Below are 19437 nucleotides of genomic sequence, written 5' to 3'. Positions count from 1 at the left end.
ATGTGTTGCACCTTAAGATGCATCTACATGTGTTTGCCAAAAGAGATATTCACTGTGTCTGTGAAAAAAGAGGTTTGAAAGAAAACTCTTTGCTGTTTTTGACTTGGGAATTGGGTGCTGCTTTAAGCTTAAATAGTAGTCTATCAGTAGTTTTAGATAAGTGGCTGTGGTAGTAAGGAAGTGATAACTGTTGAACAGCACATAGGAGGACAGCTGGATCTCCCTGTGGAGCCACTTTCCTTATCAGTGAAGGACAAACATCTTGGCTGAGTATCACAGACTGTATAACATAAATAAAGTAAGGCCCAGCCAGGTGTAGCTTCCTTCTCACACACGTTTGTATGTAGAAGATACCAACCTAAACTTATTACTCATCCGAGGCTGTTAGCAGCAAACCACTAAATTCTGAAAGATATGAATCACAGTCTGGAAAATAAGCTGCATTCTGATCTTGAAGAAAGATAGAAACATAGTAAGAGGGCTGTATAAGGATATACATTCTTCAAAAGCAAATACACTCATCCCTCCACATTCACTCGGGTTAGGGGCACAGGACCTCCATGAATGTGGAAAAACTGCAAATAACAAAACACTATGTTTTTTACCTGAGAGAACACCTCTCTGGGTATCTCTAGGTCCTCCAGTGCAACTCTGTGATCAACATCTGCCAGACGTTGGCCATAAATTATGCTGGAGGAGCTACAAATGCCTAGTGGAGTATTCTCTCTAGAAATCGCTAAATCCTTCGGTGCAACTTTTGGTTAAAGTTGACCATAGAGTTGCACTGGAGGACCTAGATATTCCTAGAGTGAATATATTAGTAATGTGGAGGGACAATACTCTCCTTGTGGCCTTCTGCAAGCAGCTATATTGGCTTAATTCCTAACTTTCTGTATCCATCCCTGTTAACAATAGCCAATGGCTTTGCTTAAGAGGCAGATGTGCCCAGAAGCAACTGGTGAGAAATCTCTTGACATTAATTTTGTTACTATTATTATGATTATGCTTTATTTATATAGCGCTGTAGATTTGCACAGTGCTGTACTTACGAACAATAAAATAGATTTAATCCTTTACAGTTTTTCTACCACTACTACTACTACTATTACTTCTTCTTCTTCTTCTTCTGGTAGCTTTCAAAGGTTAATGGTGGAACTGAATTGCTGGGGGAGAGCGTCATTGGGCCTTTCCCCTACAATGGACTCTGAGGAAAAGGTTTGCTGTGGTGAAGCATCATTGAGACTACAGGGATTTGCTTTTTTCACCTTTAAGATAAGGGAGACAAACTGCAGTCTGTGAGCCCCAATCTGGATTACCAACAATCAGAATCTGGTTTGGGTAAGTTAGGGCAGCGCTTCCACTTTATAATTCCCACACACGCACCTACTCCTCACTCCATTGTGTTGTGGTCATAGTGGCATCTCCATGTCCTCTTCAATCAATGGTCAGAGTTAACCAAAAGATTTGCTCCACCCTGCTTTTTCTGTCTGGTGGAAGAATGGGCATAGACATGTTGAAGTATCTCGAGCTAGCTAGATTTTGTAATTTGTAATTGCTATTGCAATTTTTAATGTATTTGTTGTTTTTATTGTTATTTATATTGTATTGCTATGCTGTATTGGCACGTGTATTTAACCCGTCTTGATCACAGGAAAGGCGGGCTAGAAATAAATATTTTATTTATTATTATTTATCACTGCTCCAAGAAACCTCTGGATGTCCTACAATTGTCCCAGTTTGGCAGGAACAGCCCAGTTAATCTGCTATCACACTTTCCCATATGATCTTCAAGTGTCCTAGTTTCTTTCTCCTCCTCTCACTTTCCCTTTTCATCCTCATATTACTTCAGTTATTGTAAAGTGAATTCAAAGTACAGGCATGGTACTCAGTTAATTTGGTGGAAGAGGGAGGAAAGGAAAGGAAAGGAGGAGAGTCTTGTGGTTCTTAAACTTAGGACATAAATTTCAGGTTTCTTTGCTTAAAACAATAGTTTTGTACATCCTTCCTCATTAATAGCTTTTGCCCTTTAGTTTCCTGGCCTCACCCTTTTGACCAAACTCCTCTGTGGCTCAGCTGTATATGTCCAAGGTTTCTATGATGTGAGTGGTTGGATCCTACTTCCTCTGTAGAGAAGTAGAGATTATACAATCCAGCTGTTTCTCAGTTGGTTCTATCAGGAGACCCTGGGGGCACTGGCAGAGAGAAGACCATCTCCCCATCATCTTGTGCATGTGCCTATAAACCAGGGGTTGGCAAAGTGTGGCCCTGAGGCCACATGTGGAACCCAAACTCCATTTTTTGTTGTCCCTGAAACCCTTACCAGTTCTCCAAAGTGCTTCAAAAGTTCCTAACTATAATTTTTAGGCCATTTGTGCACTAAATTCATTTGGAAAGTCTCCCAAGTGCATGAAGATATTGAAAAAAAGAGCACTCCCCAGAACCCCATACTACCTCCAAATGCCTCCGTTTTCTTCTGAAGTCACTCTCAAATGGTAACAGGAAGTAAGGCATTATCACAATGTCATCATTTTGAGAAGTTCTTGAAAGGAAAACAGAGTGATGTGTGTTTGCTGTGGGAGGGGACGAAACATACCGGGAGTGTAGGGGAGAAAACTGGTCCCAACACTCCCCAGTTGCTCACTCCTGTTGTAAACACATACAGAGTTCTGTAGGGTGGGATCCAGAATAAGGCCTATGTAACTGGACTTCTGCAAAGCAGACTTCCCTATTTGTGCCTGCAAAGCAAACTAAGCAAGAATGAAAGGAGACAGTTCGTCTTGTCATTCTTCTGGTTTATAGCTGAGAAATTAAACATAAACTAACGGAACTAAACAGAGTCAGAGGTGTTAGGATAACATGTGATTTTTCTAAACTCTGCCTGGAAACTATCATTTTATGAAAAGGGATGAGGGGAAAACTTAAAAGCCCCATCAAAATGTTAAGCCAAGTTGACAGACTAAGCCATTTCCCAGCATTCCTGAGGGATCATGCTATACAAGCACTAATGGACTCAATAGCCATCTTTGGATTTTGCGTCTCTGTAGTTTAAGAACATTCAAAACACATTATGTGATATTCAAGGTCAGTTGTAAAAGTGTTAAATGGTATCCACCTAAAATGTGTCTTGATAGTCTTGTTTTATGGGTGGTGTGCATAGCATTAAAACAAAGCTATAGTTGATTCATAAAACAAATAATGTACAGTGGGCCCTTGGTATCCCCTGGGATTTAGTTCCAGGACACACATACACTCACTGTGAATACCAAAATTCATGGATACTCAAGCCCTATTAAATACAGTGGCACAGTAAAATAGAGTCCTTTATATAAAAAGGCAGAATCAAGGTTTGTATTTTGGAATTTATATTTTTAAAAAGTATATTTAAGCTAAGGATGCTTGAATCCATGGAAACTATCAGTTGGCTGTAATCTACTGGTGATCTATACCAATGTATTTGCATTTCAATCAACTTAGATCCATTTCAAGTGTGAGTGGAGACACCCACAATTATTGCCTAATCTCACGTTTGATAAATAGCATTTTTTAAAAAATACAGCAGAGTTTCACACGTTACTTCAGCAGGAGTCATTTATGCATTATTATTAGTTTCCATGGCCCTCTGTCCTAGGGATGAATTTTTTTTCCACCATTATTTGTTCCCAAGTCCAAAAAAGGATTCTCAACAATTGGGACCCCCCCCTCAAGAAGAATAAAAGACCAGTGAGATTCCTACACAATGTTCTCCCAGAATTCAAATATCCTGAGGCCTTGTGGAAGAATTAATCTGTGTAGAAATATAAGAAGGTGTTGTTGTTGTTGTTTTGGAGCAAAATAAAAAAGTGCAGAAAACAGGTTTCCTGTGGAAAACTTCTATATTTTTTGCAGGAAACCTATTTTCTGCACAGAAAACAGTTCCTCCACAACACACAAAAAGTTTTTTCTTTTGTGTTTTGTTTTTGCACAAAAAACCTATGTGTTTTTCTTCACAGAATAATTCCTCAGCAACATTTTGGGACATTCTAATATGTGAAGAATATATCAGAGGATGTTCATTTTTTCCAACATTGGGAAGACAATCATAGTGATCTCTGGTAGTTTTATATTGATTTTATTTTAGGGAGGATATGAAATGTATCTTTTACATTTTACAGAACACAGAAGTTCTACTATTTGTCTCTATCAGTGAGATCCACATAGATAAGCCCAATGTTAGTCCCAACTACAGTAAATCCATTAAAATCAATGATGTCTAAAAAATGTAATTGGTGACTAATGAGTAAGTGATCATCAATGTCCCCTGGAGGCTTTAATTCCAAATCCTGAATGAATTTCTGTACTTCCAAAAGTAGTATAGAAGTAAGAATTTCACTGAATTTGGATTTTTACATCATATCATATTTGTCATGAGGGAAAAGCTAGATAGAATTATCCCTTCTACTTTTACTCTAAGAGGAAAAAAGCCAGGATGGATTTGGCAACTGGTCTCCTGATGGCTTACAACAATAATAATAATAATAATGATGATGATGATGATGATGATGATGATTTATATTCTGCTTAATCACTTGGAATCCAAGCGGCTCACTGACTCACAACCTTCAAGTTTCTGTCCACTTTCTTCCTGCAGGCAACTCACATGTCCCTCCTTCCCCATAGACTTGAGTGCTTTTCCTCCATCACACTCCTTTTATTAGATAAGCCCTCTTTGTACATGACAGCTGCTACAGTAACTCTCAAATATGCCACCTTGTTTCTGCCTGCCTGCACTACTGGCATTTAGAAGGTACACCTTGTCTACTTATTGCCTTGCATCTTATTCTAGACAGCCTTGGTCAACTTCTAATTGAAGTATATAACCTCTCCCCACGAGGTGTTTCTCACAGCTTTCAGATTGAAATGAAATTATTAGATTTTCTGTATTGCACTTTTAAAATGCAAACAGCTTCCTGAGACTGAGGGGGGTCAGTGCTTCTTTATGGCATCATAACAGGTAACAGGCTTCCTATATTTACATGAAATGAAGAGATCTAAATGTGTTCTGGAACCCATTTGGGAAGAGATGTAGTACAACATCTAACAAAATGTGTGACAAGCTCCCATAAAAATCAATAGAAGGGTTTCAGTTAATTGGAACAGAGGCTGTCTATTGCTTTCCATGGGGCTCATTGCTGCTCACTTTATAAGCCCACTGGGGATAATAAGAAGAAAAGGGTTACCCTGTAGTGTAGTGATGTTCCCTTTAGGACAGGATTTTCAAGAATGACCACCACACCATCAATAAAATACTGATTTATTCAACAGGAACTCATGTCTTTCAAACATGTCAGATAATGGCATATGTACTTGTTCACAATAATCACAGGAAGCAACTAAGCTTACATAGGAGCTACCCAGGATCACAAATTCTGCCCTTGATTTTTAATTAAATCTGGCTTTGAGATTATGGACACTGTATATATAATGAATTCAAAAGCAAATATATCTGAGGTGCATCTGAGTGAATTCTAAAATAGACATTGTTCCATCTGTAAAGAGCTTTGGAGAGGGATGGGCTTGGCAAGCTTCCCTTGGAAGCAAAGCCTTCTCCTGGCATCTTGATGATGCCAGGGGAAAGAGCCCCTTCACCACCACTTGGTGGAGCCCTTTAAATAGCCTCCAGGCCTGTCTGTGGAGAAATGCTTCCCATGTAGCTGGAGAACATCTAAGGCAAGCCCCAATTTCAGTTTCAGAGAAGTCCTAATGGAGAGGGAAACATTCCAAATAGAGGAGGTGGAGCCCAAAGAAAAAAAGAAGAGGATCAAAAATACCAACACATTATAGTTCAAAGCTCTTACTATCAAATGGCTATATTAATCTGCGCAGCAGATATCAGCACTGCTGAAATAATGCAGTTTGACACTGCTTTAGCTGCCCTGGCTCCATCCTATGAAATTGTGGGGGTTTTAGTTTTGTGAGATATTTAGCTTTCTCTGTCAGAGAGGTCTAGTGACACAAAGAACTACAAATCTCAGGATTCCATAGGATAGAACCATGACAGTTAAGGCAGTGTCAAACTTCATTCATTCTGCAGTGCTGTTTAGACCAAACAGGTGTTACAGTCTTTCAAACTGGGAGCCAGGAAAGCCATATGACAACTGTGAAAACACTAAGTGATGATATAGGGGAGAGAACCCCCTGCCACCAGAATGAGACCCCTAGAGATTCCTCACCTCAATCTAAAGAGAAAACAAAACAAAGTCAAAAGATTTGAGATTGTAGTGAGAGGAATACAGTATCTTGGGTGTCACAGTATACATTGCAGCAGAACTAAGCCTAGTAACCAGATTGACTGGTGGTGGTGGTGGTGCTTGAGGTGAAGGACTTCCAGAAGACTTGTGCTGGGCAAGTAACAGTGTGGCAGCATCTTGTTTAATTAATATGCAGGCTGTTTTCTGTTAAAAACTGCCATGATAAAAAGAAGTGTGGCAGCTGAGAAGTCACTATGCCACATGCTTGATTCTTTCCAGGCTTGTTTGCTGTAGACTGGTTGGCAGGGATGGTTGTTTGAGAAGGTGTGAGGCATTCACCGCATTGCAAGGCCACACAGCTAGCCTTTCCCAGGTCCCCTGCCCTTAAAAGACAACGAGGATCTTTGGTTTTGTGCTTGTAAAGCTGTTGTGGGACTAACCTGGTTAGAACCAGCCAGTCAAAGCATTCAAAATGCTGGAAAGGTGCCATGTTTCAAGCATGGCTGTGTGGGTATACAGGTCCCAAAGAAAACCAGGATTTTCTTTTCTTTTCCTTTTTTTACCAGGACTGAACTGCATGGATCTGGAAAGGCAGTTGCATGGACTGCACACTCCAGGGTGGAACACTTGTACTGCCCTCCCAACCTTTTCTTTGCCTCACATCCCTAGCAAATATTTGATTCATATTTGCAAAAAGTAATACCCCATCTGAAGATGAAGAAGTCTAACTTCTAAATTTTAAACCGCATACAGTAGTGCAGATGAACAACAACAACAAAAAAAGCTTTTAAAGCAGTGCATATAATGCAAATTTAAATTGAACAAGTAGATTCTAATTTTATTCAGAAGAAAAAATTGAGGAATGACTTGTGACTCAAGGACACAAGCCACTCTTTGTTGCACCCCCTGAAATTCCACCTTGGACCCCCAGGTTGGGAACCCTTAGCCTATGGGCTCCAGTAATACAGTGACCTACAGAATTTTTTTTAAAATCTCCTAATCTGCACCACAGGGCAGCAGAACAACTTTAGAACACAAAAACCATGGGATTGCCCCTAGATTGTAACTCAAGCAAGAATAGGCAAGAACTGATCTTTTTTCTTCCTCTTTATACAATGAAATTGTTGTCACTTGATAACAGAACAATGATGTAGTAAAATGAAAACAAAACCAAATTATACTGTTTTAGCTCCAATACTTAGAGCTTTTAATGGGAAACTAATAATCCCCTTACAAACAATAATAAATAATGTCAGAGTTTCTTATATACATTAAAAAAAATCTGTACATAATTATACAGTGTAACAAAATATCTGTATTCAAGAGCAAGGCTGCCATCTTTGGGTGAGATCTTCAGTCAAAGGAAAGTACAGGTCCATGTCTGAACCAGTACATTTCCAGTGTCATAAAAACAGGTTCCAGGCATCCTTGGATCTACAGTCATGCCTGTTGACATAACATGCAAAAAGCGGGGTTGGGTAGTGATTCCTGCTAAAAGAGAAGGCTGTAACATCTGCATGCAGAACAAAGTTGATAAGAATGGCTGACACTGGCATCTTCTTAAACAGACAGTTATATAGCAGAAATATTCAGAAGACATAGCCATGTTAGTCTGGAATACCAGTATGCAGACAGATAATGTAGCACCTTTGAGACTAAGGCCTGTTACAGACAGCCAAAATAAAACTGCTTCGAGACACAGTGGAGGTATGGTGTTTCAATGATGCATGCATCCTAAGAGTCCAGAAGTTGCACCAAAGCCACGCTCCAGCCCTAAGGACTGGAGTGTGGCTTTGGTGTGGCTTCTGGACTCTTAGGACGTATGCATCATTGAAACACCATACCTCCACTGTGACTCGAAGCAGCTTTATTTTGGTTGTCTGTAACAGGCCCATCTAAGCAAAATAAGTTGTAGCATGAGCTTTTATAAACTTAGGGGCTGTGCAGACAGATTGGGGCTGTAGCAACTGCACACTGCAGCCCTGATCTGGCCTTTGCATGCTGTAAAAAGGAGCCACAAAAAGCAGCTCCTTTTTGTGTCCTGCAAAGGGCACAATAGCTGCTGTGCCGCCCCTTTACGGCACTCCTTTGGTGCTGTGTTGTGCGGATGCAGTGCCAGAAGAGCGCTGTGATGCTGCGTGCTGTGTGGAGCAGCGTGCAGCATCACGCTGCCCTGGGGGTGGAGTCGGGGCATGTGTCATGTGGTTGGTCTTCACAGGGCCTGTATCCATTTCTTCAGATGCATGAAAACAAGAAAGCTTATTCTACAACTTATTTTGCTCACTTGGGAGATTGCCACACTACACTCTTATAGTGCCGCTATTCCACTTTAACTGCTCTGGCTGCCTCCTGTTGCATTCTGGGATTTGCAGTTTAGGGTGGGGGCATTTAGAATTCTTAGCCAGAGAGCTCTTAGGCCTCACTGAACTACAAACCACAGAATATAACAGGAGGCAGCCAGGGCAGTAAAAGTGGAATAGCAGCACTAGAAGAGGGTAGTGAAGTAATCTACTCCATTTCAAAGGTGTAATAACATCCCTCTGTATACTGACAGAAGAAATATCTAAAGGTACTGATAAGGGGATAGAAAAGGAAAACCTTCTCAATGTGCTAAAGGTCACAGCAAGATTTCCCAGCTATAAAGCCCCAGTCTCGTGCTACACCAGCACAGCTATGTTTACTGGACAGTGGCTTCAATGATTCCCCAGAGGTGCTGCAGGGGCAACACTGAAAATGGGATGGGGACTGGACAGTCCTCAATAGATTGTTACACTGCAACACTCATCAGCCCTAGCCAGCACAGCCAGAGATGCAAGCTGACAACACAATTTCTAGCCCTGATTTATAGGCTGTTGCACTAGCTAACTCAGCATCTAGGCTGGCGTCTCAGGGAATAAAGGCAATTCTGCCCGGCTGTACAACACTGCAATCCTGGTACCTGAACTTCATTCTCAGCAGCATGTTTCCCCTTCTGAGAAGACACCTGCCAGATGAAACATCTTCCTCCTACTCGTCTTCATGATAGCAAATCTTGTGGCTGGCCCTGCTGTCACTTCCACCTTGGATCCTAGATCTCAGTTTGGCTGTTTGAATCATTGGATCAACTTTGGCTGATAGTATTTTTCCTTATGAACTGGTGGCTCTGATCCTGTTGCCATGTAGAACAATGACCACCAGGAAACCCTGACAAACCCAAAGACAATCAAGTAGGCATTGTGTACATCACACACTGTCCCTGAGCCACTGCCCCTGCTTGTGCTAAAAGGAATTGAGAGAAACTAAATGATTTTACCCAAGCAGGGTTGTTTTTCAGATGCATTGCTTAGGTATAAAATTTGTTCAAATGTAAACAGGCACAGACATATCAAGATGGCACTTAGTGAGCTATTACAAGATAGCTCTTCTTTTCTCAACGGTTCTGTATCTGGACCAACCTTTCCTTCAAAGCAGCACTGCCTTGTGCCTATCTCATGGAAAATCTCATTAAGATATTGATGGAGACTGAAGGCAACAGCTTACTGGCGGGAAGTGGATAGTGTCCAATGATCACTCTGCACTTAATAGATTAGACTGGTTAGAGGGCTGAATAGACCATATTCTCATGTTACCGTCAATTCTGCCTCCATGGGTCACATTCATCTCTCCTTAGGTGAGCAGAGATATGTGTATATGTGTGTAGTAATCTACAGAATGACTGTTGCCTTTTCTTGTTGCACAGAGGTTAGGAACTGTTTCTTGAGTGAGCACTCATTATTAAAAATAACCACAAAAAAAAAAAAAGAATTTCAGTTTCTATATTTGGTAAAGCACTTCAAGTCAAGCTTCAACATCTGGGAGAAGAGCCACATGATCACCACACAACAAAAAGATGTGTTTGTACAACACACCAACTGGAGTGATCACAAGAGCAACCAAACATCTTGCTTGCTGTTTGTTCATCATATACAAAGCACTAGGATTGGCCACACATTGCTCTGCAACAACATCAAGATCTCCTGTCTTTTCTCCTATGCCAATTGAGCCCATTTGCTCCTGTGAGCAAGCACACATTTGTTGTTGGCCCAAATGCAAAATCAATAAGGAGAGCATGACAGCAATATAAAGAACTTTGATCTGGCATTACATTTCCAGTGCACAACTATCTTTAGGCTTGCCAGCCTATTACTCTCTGGGAGACTGGGACCTGGGTCAGAAGCACGACTCTTGGGATTCTGGATCATTGTGGATCGGAAGCTTATCATGTTCCTGTTGATTCCCATTGTACAAGACTGTGTACCTAGAGAAAGGGGGAGGAGAAAACCACATTAGAACAGATTAAATAGTTTGGTGATCCTTTTATGAAATGCTAAACAGGATGTCTTCAGTCTTCTACAGATTTACTTGCTAAACAGTTGCCATCACTCTTGATGACATTATTATTTAATGCAAACCAACAATGTAAACGCTAAATGGGGGAAAACTACACATATTTGAAATTACTCATGCATTGTTAGTGAAATCATTCAGCTGATTCTAACAGACATTAAAAAGACAATAGATTTTGTTTGGAAAATGTACAACAGAGCAGTAACAATCCTTACAAAAAAGCATGATGACACAAAGAGAATAGGTCTCTGAACTTTTCCCATCCCCTGCCCATCATGTACATGAGCATACACTCCTGCACTTCACCAGGTCAGAGCCAGCAGGGGTGCCAGAGTTGTGGTAAGACCAATGTGTGTGGCCCTGTTCTTCCTACGTGACTTTATTTGTACGCAATGAAGCCCTTCTTATATTAGATACCCCCTTCCCCTTATAGGGTTACCATGCCATGATTCTGGAGGGGCACCTCAGACAAAGGTGGACTGAGGTGGCAAATGCAAACAGTAAGAAAACATGGGGTAGAGATGGGGACAGGATGAATGCAAATGTAACCTAGATGCATATGCAGCCTAAACTAGGATCATTTCTTGTACTCTTGCCACTTTTTGTTATGACTCTAGGACATTTCTTAGAAAGTTTTAAAACACAGTGTAAACATTGTGGGCTTTATCAGGGAAACTCAGGTCATCATATTTTTGGTGATATATACGCATAAATGTCTCTTTTAGATGGGACACAATGGAGATGATGCAGCTGGTCTCAGCTCCAGGGGGAAGGGGTTATGCTCTGTCTGGAAGTTCATTTTTTTTCCTCTTTGCAACCACAATTTCATCCTCTGAACTCCTCACTCATACCATCCCCTCCTCACTGGTACAGTCTCCCCTTGGCACCAGATCCTGCCTGATCTTGAAAGCTATGTAGGGTCAGGCCTAGTCTGTGCTTGGATGGGAATCCTGTAGGCTATATTTCAGAGGAACACAATGGCAAACAACCTTGCCTAACAAAACACAAACAAGTGTATGGGGTTGCCATACGCTGACAGGAAACTTGAAGGCACATTCATACACAGAACATTTTGTCTGCTAGATCTACAGTCTCAACTTCAGTTGACCACATCACTGGAAATGTTTAACTCACAGGCCAAAATAACCTCATTTTGGTATGCCTTTAATTGAAATGTTTGCTGATCATTCTTGGTTTATTTCAAATTGCTTGGGCTGTGATACTTATGAAGAGTTTTGTCACCTTGCCTCAAAATTATTTTAAATTATTTTTATTTATGGATTTCAAGATAATCCTGGCTGTGTGTTATTCTTTGTTCCCTTTTTTATAGTACAAAGATGTGAATGTAGAAATCTGTTGCACCTGTCCATTGTGGTTTGAAATAACATCCACCATGGCAAATTGCTCTGCACAATACCTGTCTCGCTATGCCTTCTTCCCTTCTAATTGGTTTCATGAGAAATAGAAAGTATAATACTTTTCTGTTCTAATGAATAAGGGTTGCAGTTAACAGTTACTTAGGAGCCTAGACTTGACTATTTTAGTAGATGCTTTGCCTTGAAATAAATCTTCCACCATCTGTTCAGCTGTATAATTACAAATGCAAACAACATAATTCACAACTACATCATAAAAGTAGAAAACAGAAAGATTAACATGACTGCCTGTTAGTTATTACAGGCCATGAAGCACCTGTTCCACTTCTCTCTTATTTTAGGGCACAGGTGGGAAGTAAGCTCTTTCTAGAATGGTCTCCATGGTTGTTTTTTTTTATGGCCAGTAGTTTATGTTAGTAGTTTATGGTTCTGTGTTTAGACATAGCTCTAATGACAGAATTAGAGATAAGATACAATCACAACAGCTGATGAAAAGTACATTGACTTCACATTGGATTTTCAGACAAAGGAACCAGGACTAGTTAAGGGACAGAATCTTTTTTGGTTTGGGCTTTCCAACTTATAATAGTTCTGGCACAAGTAGTGTTAGGCATGTTCATCTTCTAATAGTTCTGACAAACCCACTATGGCTTTGGATAAAGCAGATGAGGGAAGCAGTTTATACACAGAAGCAGCTCTGAGATGTCTGCCATCCAGAGTTAGCAATTTGTTGTATTTCTAACCATAATATTTGTTTCATGAAGATGAAGAAATAACCATCGAATGAAACCTCACTATCAATATTTTCTCAAGGGGTTTCACTGATGCCTAGGCTCCAAGGATCTTCATGTCTGGAAACTTCCAGCTATTAGAGCTATATCATACAATATGGCCGCACTTACACAAAATGATACTTCTGTGGAAGTAGCATACTTCCTGTACATCGGTCTTTATTTGTGATGAATGCACACCTCTTTTTTTCTATGCATAAGGAAGATGGGGAGGAAGATGCTGTCAACTGCAAAATAGACTAATGGATATCTTATTGTCTCATGTGAAAAAGTAATAATTGTGATTTGTGATATATGAAGTCTTCTAGATTGACAGTTTCAAGAAGCAAAGTAAATAACTATAATGTTAGCTTTTAAATAAATTCACATTTTTAAAGTGTGGCATTTCTTTATATGTATGGAATCTGTAAGACTCCAAAACGTAGAAACATTTGAAATCCATAAGTAAAGACGAAAAAAGGGGGAGGAGGGGACAAGAACACAGCTTTAGACAACTTGCTCCAGTACTTTCAAAACCAGACTTATAAACATGTTGTATGGTTTAAGAAATCTTTATGTATGCTTTAAGAAATATTTTAATAAATGTCTTCCCCTTTAATGCAGTTTTGCAGGGCAACTAAAATTAATCAGACCTTACTAGGTTCAAGCAAACACATTTCAGTGAATATTTCCATAACTTTGGTAAAACCTAAAACAGATTTGGGTTTATAAAGAACAGTATTTGTGGAATTCAATTTTAGTAATTCAGGACGATTGGACAGATGTATCTTTGAGACTGCTTGAAATTCAGGTAAGAGTCCTTTGAGGCAGTTACAAATGTGTAACATAGGCATGGTACAGACCACCATAAAGTGGTGTACTCATGCCGATACTAGGGTTAGGGAGCACACACCATCCGCACGCTCCCTAACCCTAGAACGGGACCACGCCGGCATCATGGCAGTCTCCCATCTACACAGGGGCCGCCATGATGCCGGCACCACCACTGAGTGCCCAAATGTGGCGCACAGGTAGTGGCATCATAACGTCACCACTTCCTGGTTACGGCACCACAACAAAAGACCTGCTCTAGGTGCAGTACAGACCGCTGAAAAAAAGCGGTCTGCCAACGTCTGTTTTTCCTCTGGAGGGAAGCCACAGCTGCCAAACCACTGGTTACATAAGCGCCGCACAGCAATGTGCAGATGCCACGCGGCACTTACATAACAATGGCGGAACCCATTTATACAAGGGGCTGCCATTATTACACCGTCACCATGTGCTAGGCTTGCGGGGCATATGGTCACTCCGCCCCCTGCACAACTCTAGTATGTGGCCAGGCCGGTGCAAAGGGCCATCTGGACTGTACCCTAGGCAGCTGCTTTTTGTAGCGGCGTGCAAGCTTCATTCCCGCGTGGCAACCAGACGACCGCAGTAATGAAGCCATGGGAAAAAGGGGCCAGGAGGCCCCTTTCTCTGATGGCTGCGCCTGTCAGGGTGTCTTGGGGCATGAAGCTCCAAGGACACCCCTTTTCAGGACCACGGAGAAGCAGCATTTTGCTGCCAGGGCAGCCGGTGAGGCTGCCCTGGCCCCAATCCGGCGAGAAAAGGGGTGGGTGCAAGCTGTAGTTATAAAGCTATGCTGTGAATTCCAGCTCAATCACCTAAATCCCTACTTACTGGGAAGCATCCACTGCACTTGATGGGGGGGGGTCTGTTCCTCTATTCCTCTCGAAGCAGCTGACTGATGTCCTTATTCCTCTCCCATGTGTGATCTCTACTACAACAGGCAGGATGTCTCTCCCAATTCCCCCCCCCCCGCCCCGCCCCGCCATGCTAGGAGATAACTTGTGCAAGGAGAGATGGGAATGTCAGTCAGTTGCTTCCCAAGGGACAGGAGAATGGGCCTCCCAAATGATCACAGTGGCTGCTTCCTCATAAATGGGGATTAGGGGACTTTCACAGTCTCTACAAGTGCCCTAAACTCCAGGTTATGCATTCACAACTCAGGATTCTGGCCCAAATTGCTAGTCCCTGTCAGAGTAGATCAATGAACCAATGGAAGTTATATCACTGTTAATTTATAATTCATCAGTTTATTCAGTGGGTCTATTTTAGCTCAGACTAGCAATCAGATTTAGGCCAAAAATGTTAACTGTGAAGCTGGAAATTTTCTTTATCATCATATGTCTATGTAGGATGGTGAAGATATGTACAGCAACTACCTAACATTGCCATTTAAAGCCAGTGATTAAAGAGAGGAAATACGTTTGATTCAAACTCTATATCCAATTCACTTTACCATAGAAGACTACATTTATGGAGTTTAAATGTGTGAGTTTGCATGTGCTCCCACTAAAAGGGCAACATTTTACCTATGACATATTATCTTGTCCAATCATTGGTTTAGGAAATGAAGAATTTCAGACAGTAATGCAAAGTATTTTCCGTCTCATTTTCCTAATGTTAATAGGTTCTATATTATTCTCAGTTCCCTGAATGAGAAATCAGTGATGTCATGATTGTGAAGCTTTTTGGTATTTATATCCAAATAATAATGTTATGCTTTATTATTTTTTACTTTTTATTTACAGATTCATTCATGACAGCAATTTTTTTTAAAGAAACATTCACATCTGAAAGTGAATATATATTACCATTAGGATAATTTAAACAAATCTCAACACTCTGGGAAAGATTATTTCTCTCAGAGTTGTTTTTAAAAACAGTTTCAAGTTTCTCTGAACCAGAAGGTCTTCAACAGAGAGATGGACACACTCATTATGAAAAGAAAAAGTATACTGTGAAATCATCTGCTCTTGCTGTGACTAAGGAAACCTTTAAAAAAACTATTTATTTCTCTTCTTCCTTTTTCCTGCTGAAGGTTTACTGGAACTAACTTTCAGTGGAAAAAAGGAAGAGGAACAAATACAATTAATAAAGGTCTACTTTGTGATGACAACAGCAGAGGAAGTCAAAATATATTCTTTTCATCACAGGTCTCTCTCTTTTTCAAGAACCTCTGGGTTAGAGAATCATGTGAATAGTTGCAGATGTTTGAGTGTACACAGTACAGTAGGAGTCTATGAACAACTTTCCAAAATTACATCATAAATAAGGGCTTCTTTTGATTCTAGTAAAACTGTCATGTAATCAATTGGTATATGATACAATTCCAATGTTCCTATCTCAGATCATTCTTTGGTTGGGGTTATTTGAAGACGACGCTTTCCCAATTTTAAAAAAGAGTTGCGATAAAACAGCTGTAGGTTGGCAAAACATTGAAAGCCAACAGAATAGAAGGTAAAGGTTTCAGTGGGCCTTTTTTAGTTCCCTAAACTGTCAGCTTTCTGATTAAAAGAAAGCAACTCATGCATTTAAAAAGTCAGCACTGCACTAATTTGAAATGATTCCAGCAACATCTGCATTTGTTAATGATTGCTATTTGCTTAATCTTGCCCTTATTTCTTCTCTAGCCCAGGTCCAACAAACAGTGAAGAAATAAGTAAATTTATGTGTTGTTCCATTTCTTCAGATTTCAGGTGAGAGTTTACAAGTAACATAGAATATTCCTTTATGATAAAAGACCTCTCTTAATAGCAAATGAGAATACCAGAGACACGGTTAATGAAGAACCCTTTAATATATAAATTACACTGTGAGACTATGGTCCCTATACTACAGTGTTATAGCATTATATTCCACTTTAACTGCCATGGCAACATCATGTGAAATTGTGGGGTTTATAGTTTAAGGAGGCCCAAAACTCTCTGGCTGAGAATTCAACAGTCATTCCTTAAACTGCAAATCCCTTTCCGGCCTGCTTCCAATAAGCAACCCTGGTACACGGAAGACCTCAGGGATAGGAAGCGGGCTGTGCAACGGCTAGAGCGCAACTGGCGAAGACATCATCACTTAGCTGACAAGGCACTCCTTGAGTCTCTTTTGAAGGCTTACGGAGTGGCAATAAGTGCAGCTGAACATTCGTTTTATACTGCACGTATTGCGTCCATGGAGTCATGTCCGGCAGAGCTGTTCAGGGTAGTGAGGGAGCTAACACAACTGCCCCCCTCCCTGAACCCTATTTTAGAACCACCTAAAGCCTGCTGTGACAAATTTAACAACTTCTTCACGGATAAAATCTCTCGGCTAAGGGCTGATCTCGACACCAGTATTTCTTCAGATCCTATAAGAGAGGTTTCCAGAGCCGACCATATAACACCGATTCTGCATGATCTCCTTTGGCTGCCTGTTCGCTTCTGGGCACAATACAAGGTGTTGGTTATAACCTATAAAGCCCTAAAGGGTACTTGGAGGACCGCCTCTCCCCATATAGTCCGCCCCGCACACTCAGGTTGTCAGGGAAGAATCTGTTGAGGATCCCGATAACGAGATATGTATCAACCTCACAAAGGGCCTTTTCTATCTCGGCCCCTGGGATCTGGAACACCCTTCCTGAGGAACTCTGCTCCGTCACCTCCCTGGATCTCTTTAAAAAGAGACTCAAGACCTTCCTGTTTCGGCAAGCCTTCCCTGATGCTCCTTGATGATATATGACTCCCTCCTATATGTACAGCATTATCGAGCACATTTAGCTGGCTTGGATTTGATGTATGGTTTTAATCTGTATTCTGAAATGTTATTATTGAAGTTTTATTTATGTATTGCAATTTTTATCCTCTATTTTGTATTTGATATTGCAATTTTTACCTGTATACCGCTATGATCAACATGGAATAGTGGTTTATAAAAAAAACATTATTATTATTATCATCATCATCATCATCATCATCATCATCATGGCAGTTAAAGTCGAATATAGTAGTATAACAGTGTAGTGGGATAAGGAGTCTCTCTACTTACATATAATGTATAAAGGGAAATTAGTAATAAATGACCTCACACTGACCCTTGTACACATAGGAGATTTTCAGACAGGGAAAAAAAGCCAGGCGTAAAAGGCATACTCCTGGCATAATCACACAACCGTGCTGAAGATTTTCAGACACATTGCACTCATCCAGGACTTATCTGGTGAAGATCCAGGAATACTCCAGCTACAAACCATTCATGGGGATGTCCTATGAATGGTTTGTTGCTGGAACATTCCTGGATCTTCACTGGATAAGTCCTGGATGAGTGCAACGTCATCTGAAAATATTCAGTGCAATTGCTTGATTATGCCAGGAGTATCCCTTTTACTCCTGGTTTTTCCCCCCATCTGAAAATCTCCATAGTTTGTAGATTTCAGGTGATCCTTTATCATCTTCTAATCTTTATGAAAAACAAGATCTCTGTCCAATCCTTTCAATTTTTCCCCATATGGTCCAACTACAAAATCATATGCCAGTTATTAAGACTGCCTAATGGGCTTTCACGGTAGCCACCTACCTGGATTCCCTTTTTTGTTAGTGAAAACCATGTTTTTTTGTTTGTTTATTTGATATCTGAAATTGCAAAACCACAGTTTACATTGAAATCAAAGACTGAAACCAAGATCTGGACACCATAGCACACTATAATTATTGGGGGGAGGAAGGGGGGGTGATATATTCCAGGGTAAGCAAAGTGAGACCAATGGGATGGAATGTGCAAACCCATGGCTCTGTTTCCAATTTAGTGTGACTATGGCTTAGCAACTGGGCCCTGAGATATTATTGCTGCAGGCTCACTACATCTTCTACTATCTTGCTCTTCTCAGAACATTCCCTCATATATTACTCCAGTGGGGACATCAGCACTAAGATGGAAAACATACATCTTTGTGTATGACATCAAACACTGAAGCAATGATAAAGATTTTTTGTTTTTTAGCAGAATGTGAATTTTCTTGAACCATGGGGGGAAAACCGACTTTTACCACATCTCAGATTTATCTGTGCTTTGCTTATGAAAACAACCATGTTGCTCAGGTTTTACTGGATTCTGGAAACTTTTGTTTATATAGAAAACTCATGCTTACATGACCAAGGCACAAGATGAACTAAAACCAGGTCATTGGTTATTTTCCTAGATCTGTATTTATGGCCATTATGAATTTAGCCAATTATTTAAACAAAAGTAAGTCTAATGTAAAGTTACAAAAGAACGCTATTTTGCATAGCTTTTTATAAGTTTTGGTTTCTTCTTCATCTAATGCAGTCATTAAACTCCCTCTTCAGCAGAATACAGAAATTATTTAGTAGTTTACCTAGCAGTACTTTATATCAGAAGTATAAATGGCTCTGAAATTATGGATATCACTCTATAATGTTGAGAGATTTCGGCATTTAATAATAGAAAGAGGGTTTCCCCCCCCAAGTTGCTATATTTTTGAAATGAGACACTCCTGCCATAGCTCCAAATTGCTACAGCATTACCAGAGCACAATAAGCACCAGAATACATTTGCCTCTTCCACATATATTTTCCCAGTCAGCCATCGTGCAGAGTTGAAATCTGCTTCATCCTACAATTGTCATGAAACAAATATAGCAGTTTTTATGAAAATTTCTTTCATAAAGCCCACAATCTCCCATTGAGCATGAATCATTGCAGAAAATTCACTCTGGGAAGCAGCAACATGGCCAACCCTGATGACTGCATTTCTGTTCCCCATTATTTATTGTCCTTATTTCACTCTCAAGACAACACAGATCAAATTCTATAGACTTTATCACATGGGAAGCTTACTGTGCGTAAATTACCATGAAATCATCAG

The 19437-nt window shown here is 40.4% G+C and overlaps 1 protein-coding gene across 2 annotated transcripts in view; it reads right to left on the bottom strand.

Annotated features, from left to right (window-relative positions):
* Nucleotides 1-8611: 8611 nt before the first annotated feature.
* The window catches only part of HTR4 (5-hydroxytryptamine receptor 4), a 269754-nt gene continuing 258928 nt past the window's right edge, over nt 8612-19437 (bottom strand). For both annotated transcript variants that reach the window (XM_042455477.1, XM_042455478.1), the window contains exon 7: nt 8612-10503. In XM_042455477.1, coding sequence (XP_042311411.1) covers nt 10416-10503 — 88 coding nt within the window. In that variant the 3' untranslated portion in view covers nt 8612-10415. The remainder of the gene's footprint in view (nt 10504-19437) is intronic.

This window comes from Sceloporus undulatus, chromosome 2 (genome assembly GCF_019175285.1).
Source record: "Sceloporus undulatus isolate JIND9_A2432 ecotype Alabama chromosome 2, SceUnd_v1.1, whole genome shotgun sequence".
Lineage (NCBI taxonomy): Eukaryota > Metazoa > Chordata > Lepidosauria > Squamata > Phrynosomatidae > Sceloporus > Sceloporus undulatus.
The sequence above is the reverse complement of the archived record's forward strand: the minus strand, read 5'-3'. Positions and strand labels throughout refer to the sequence as shown.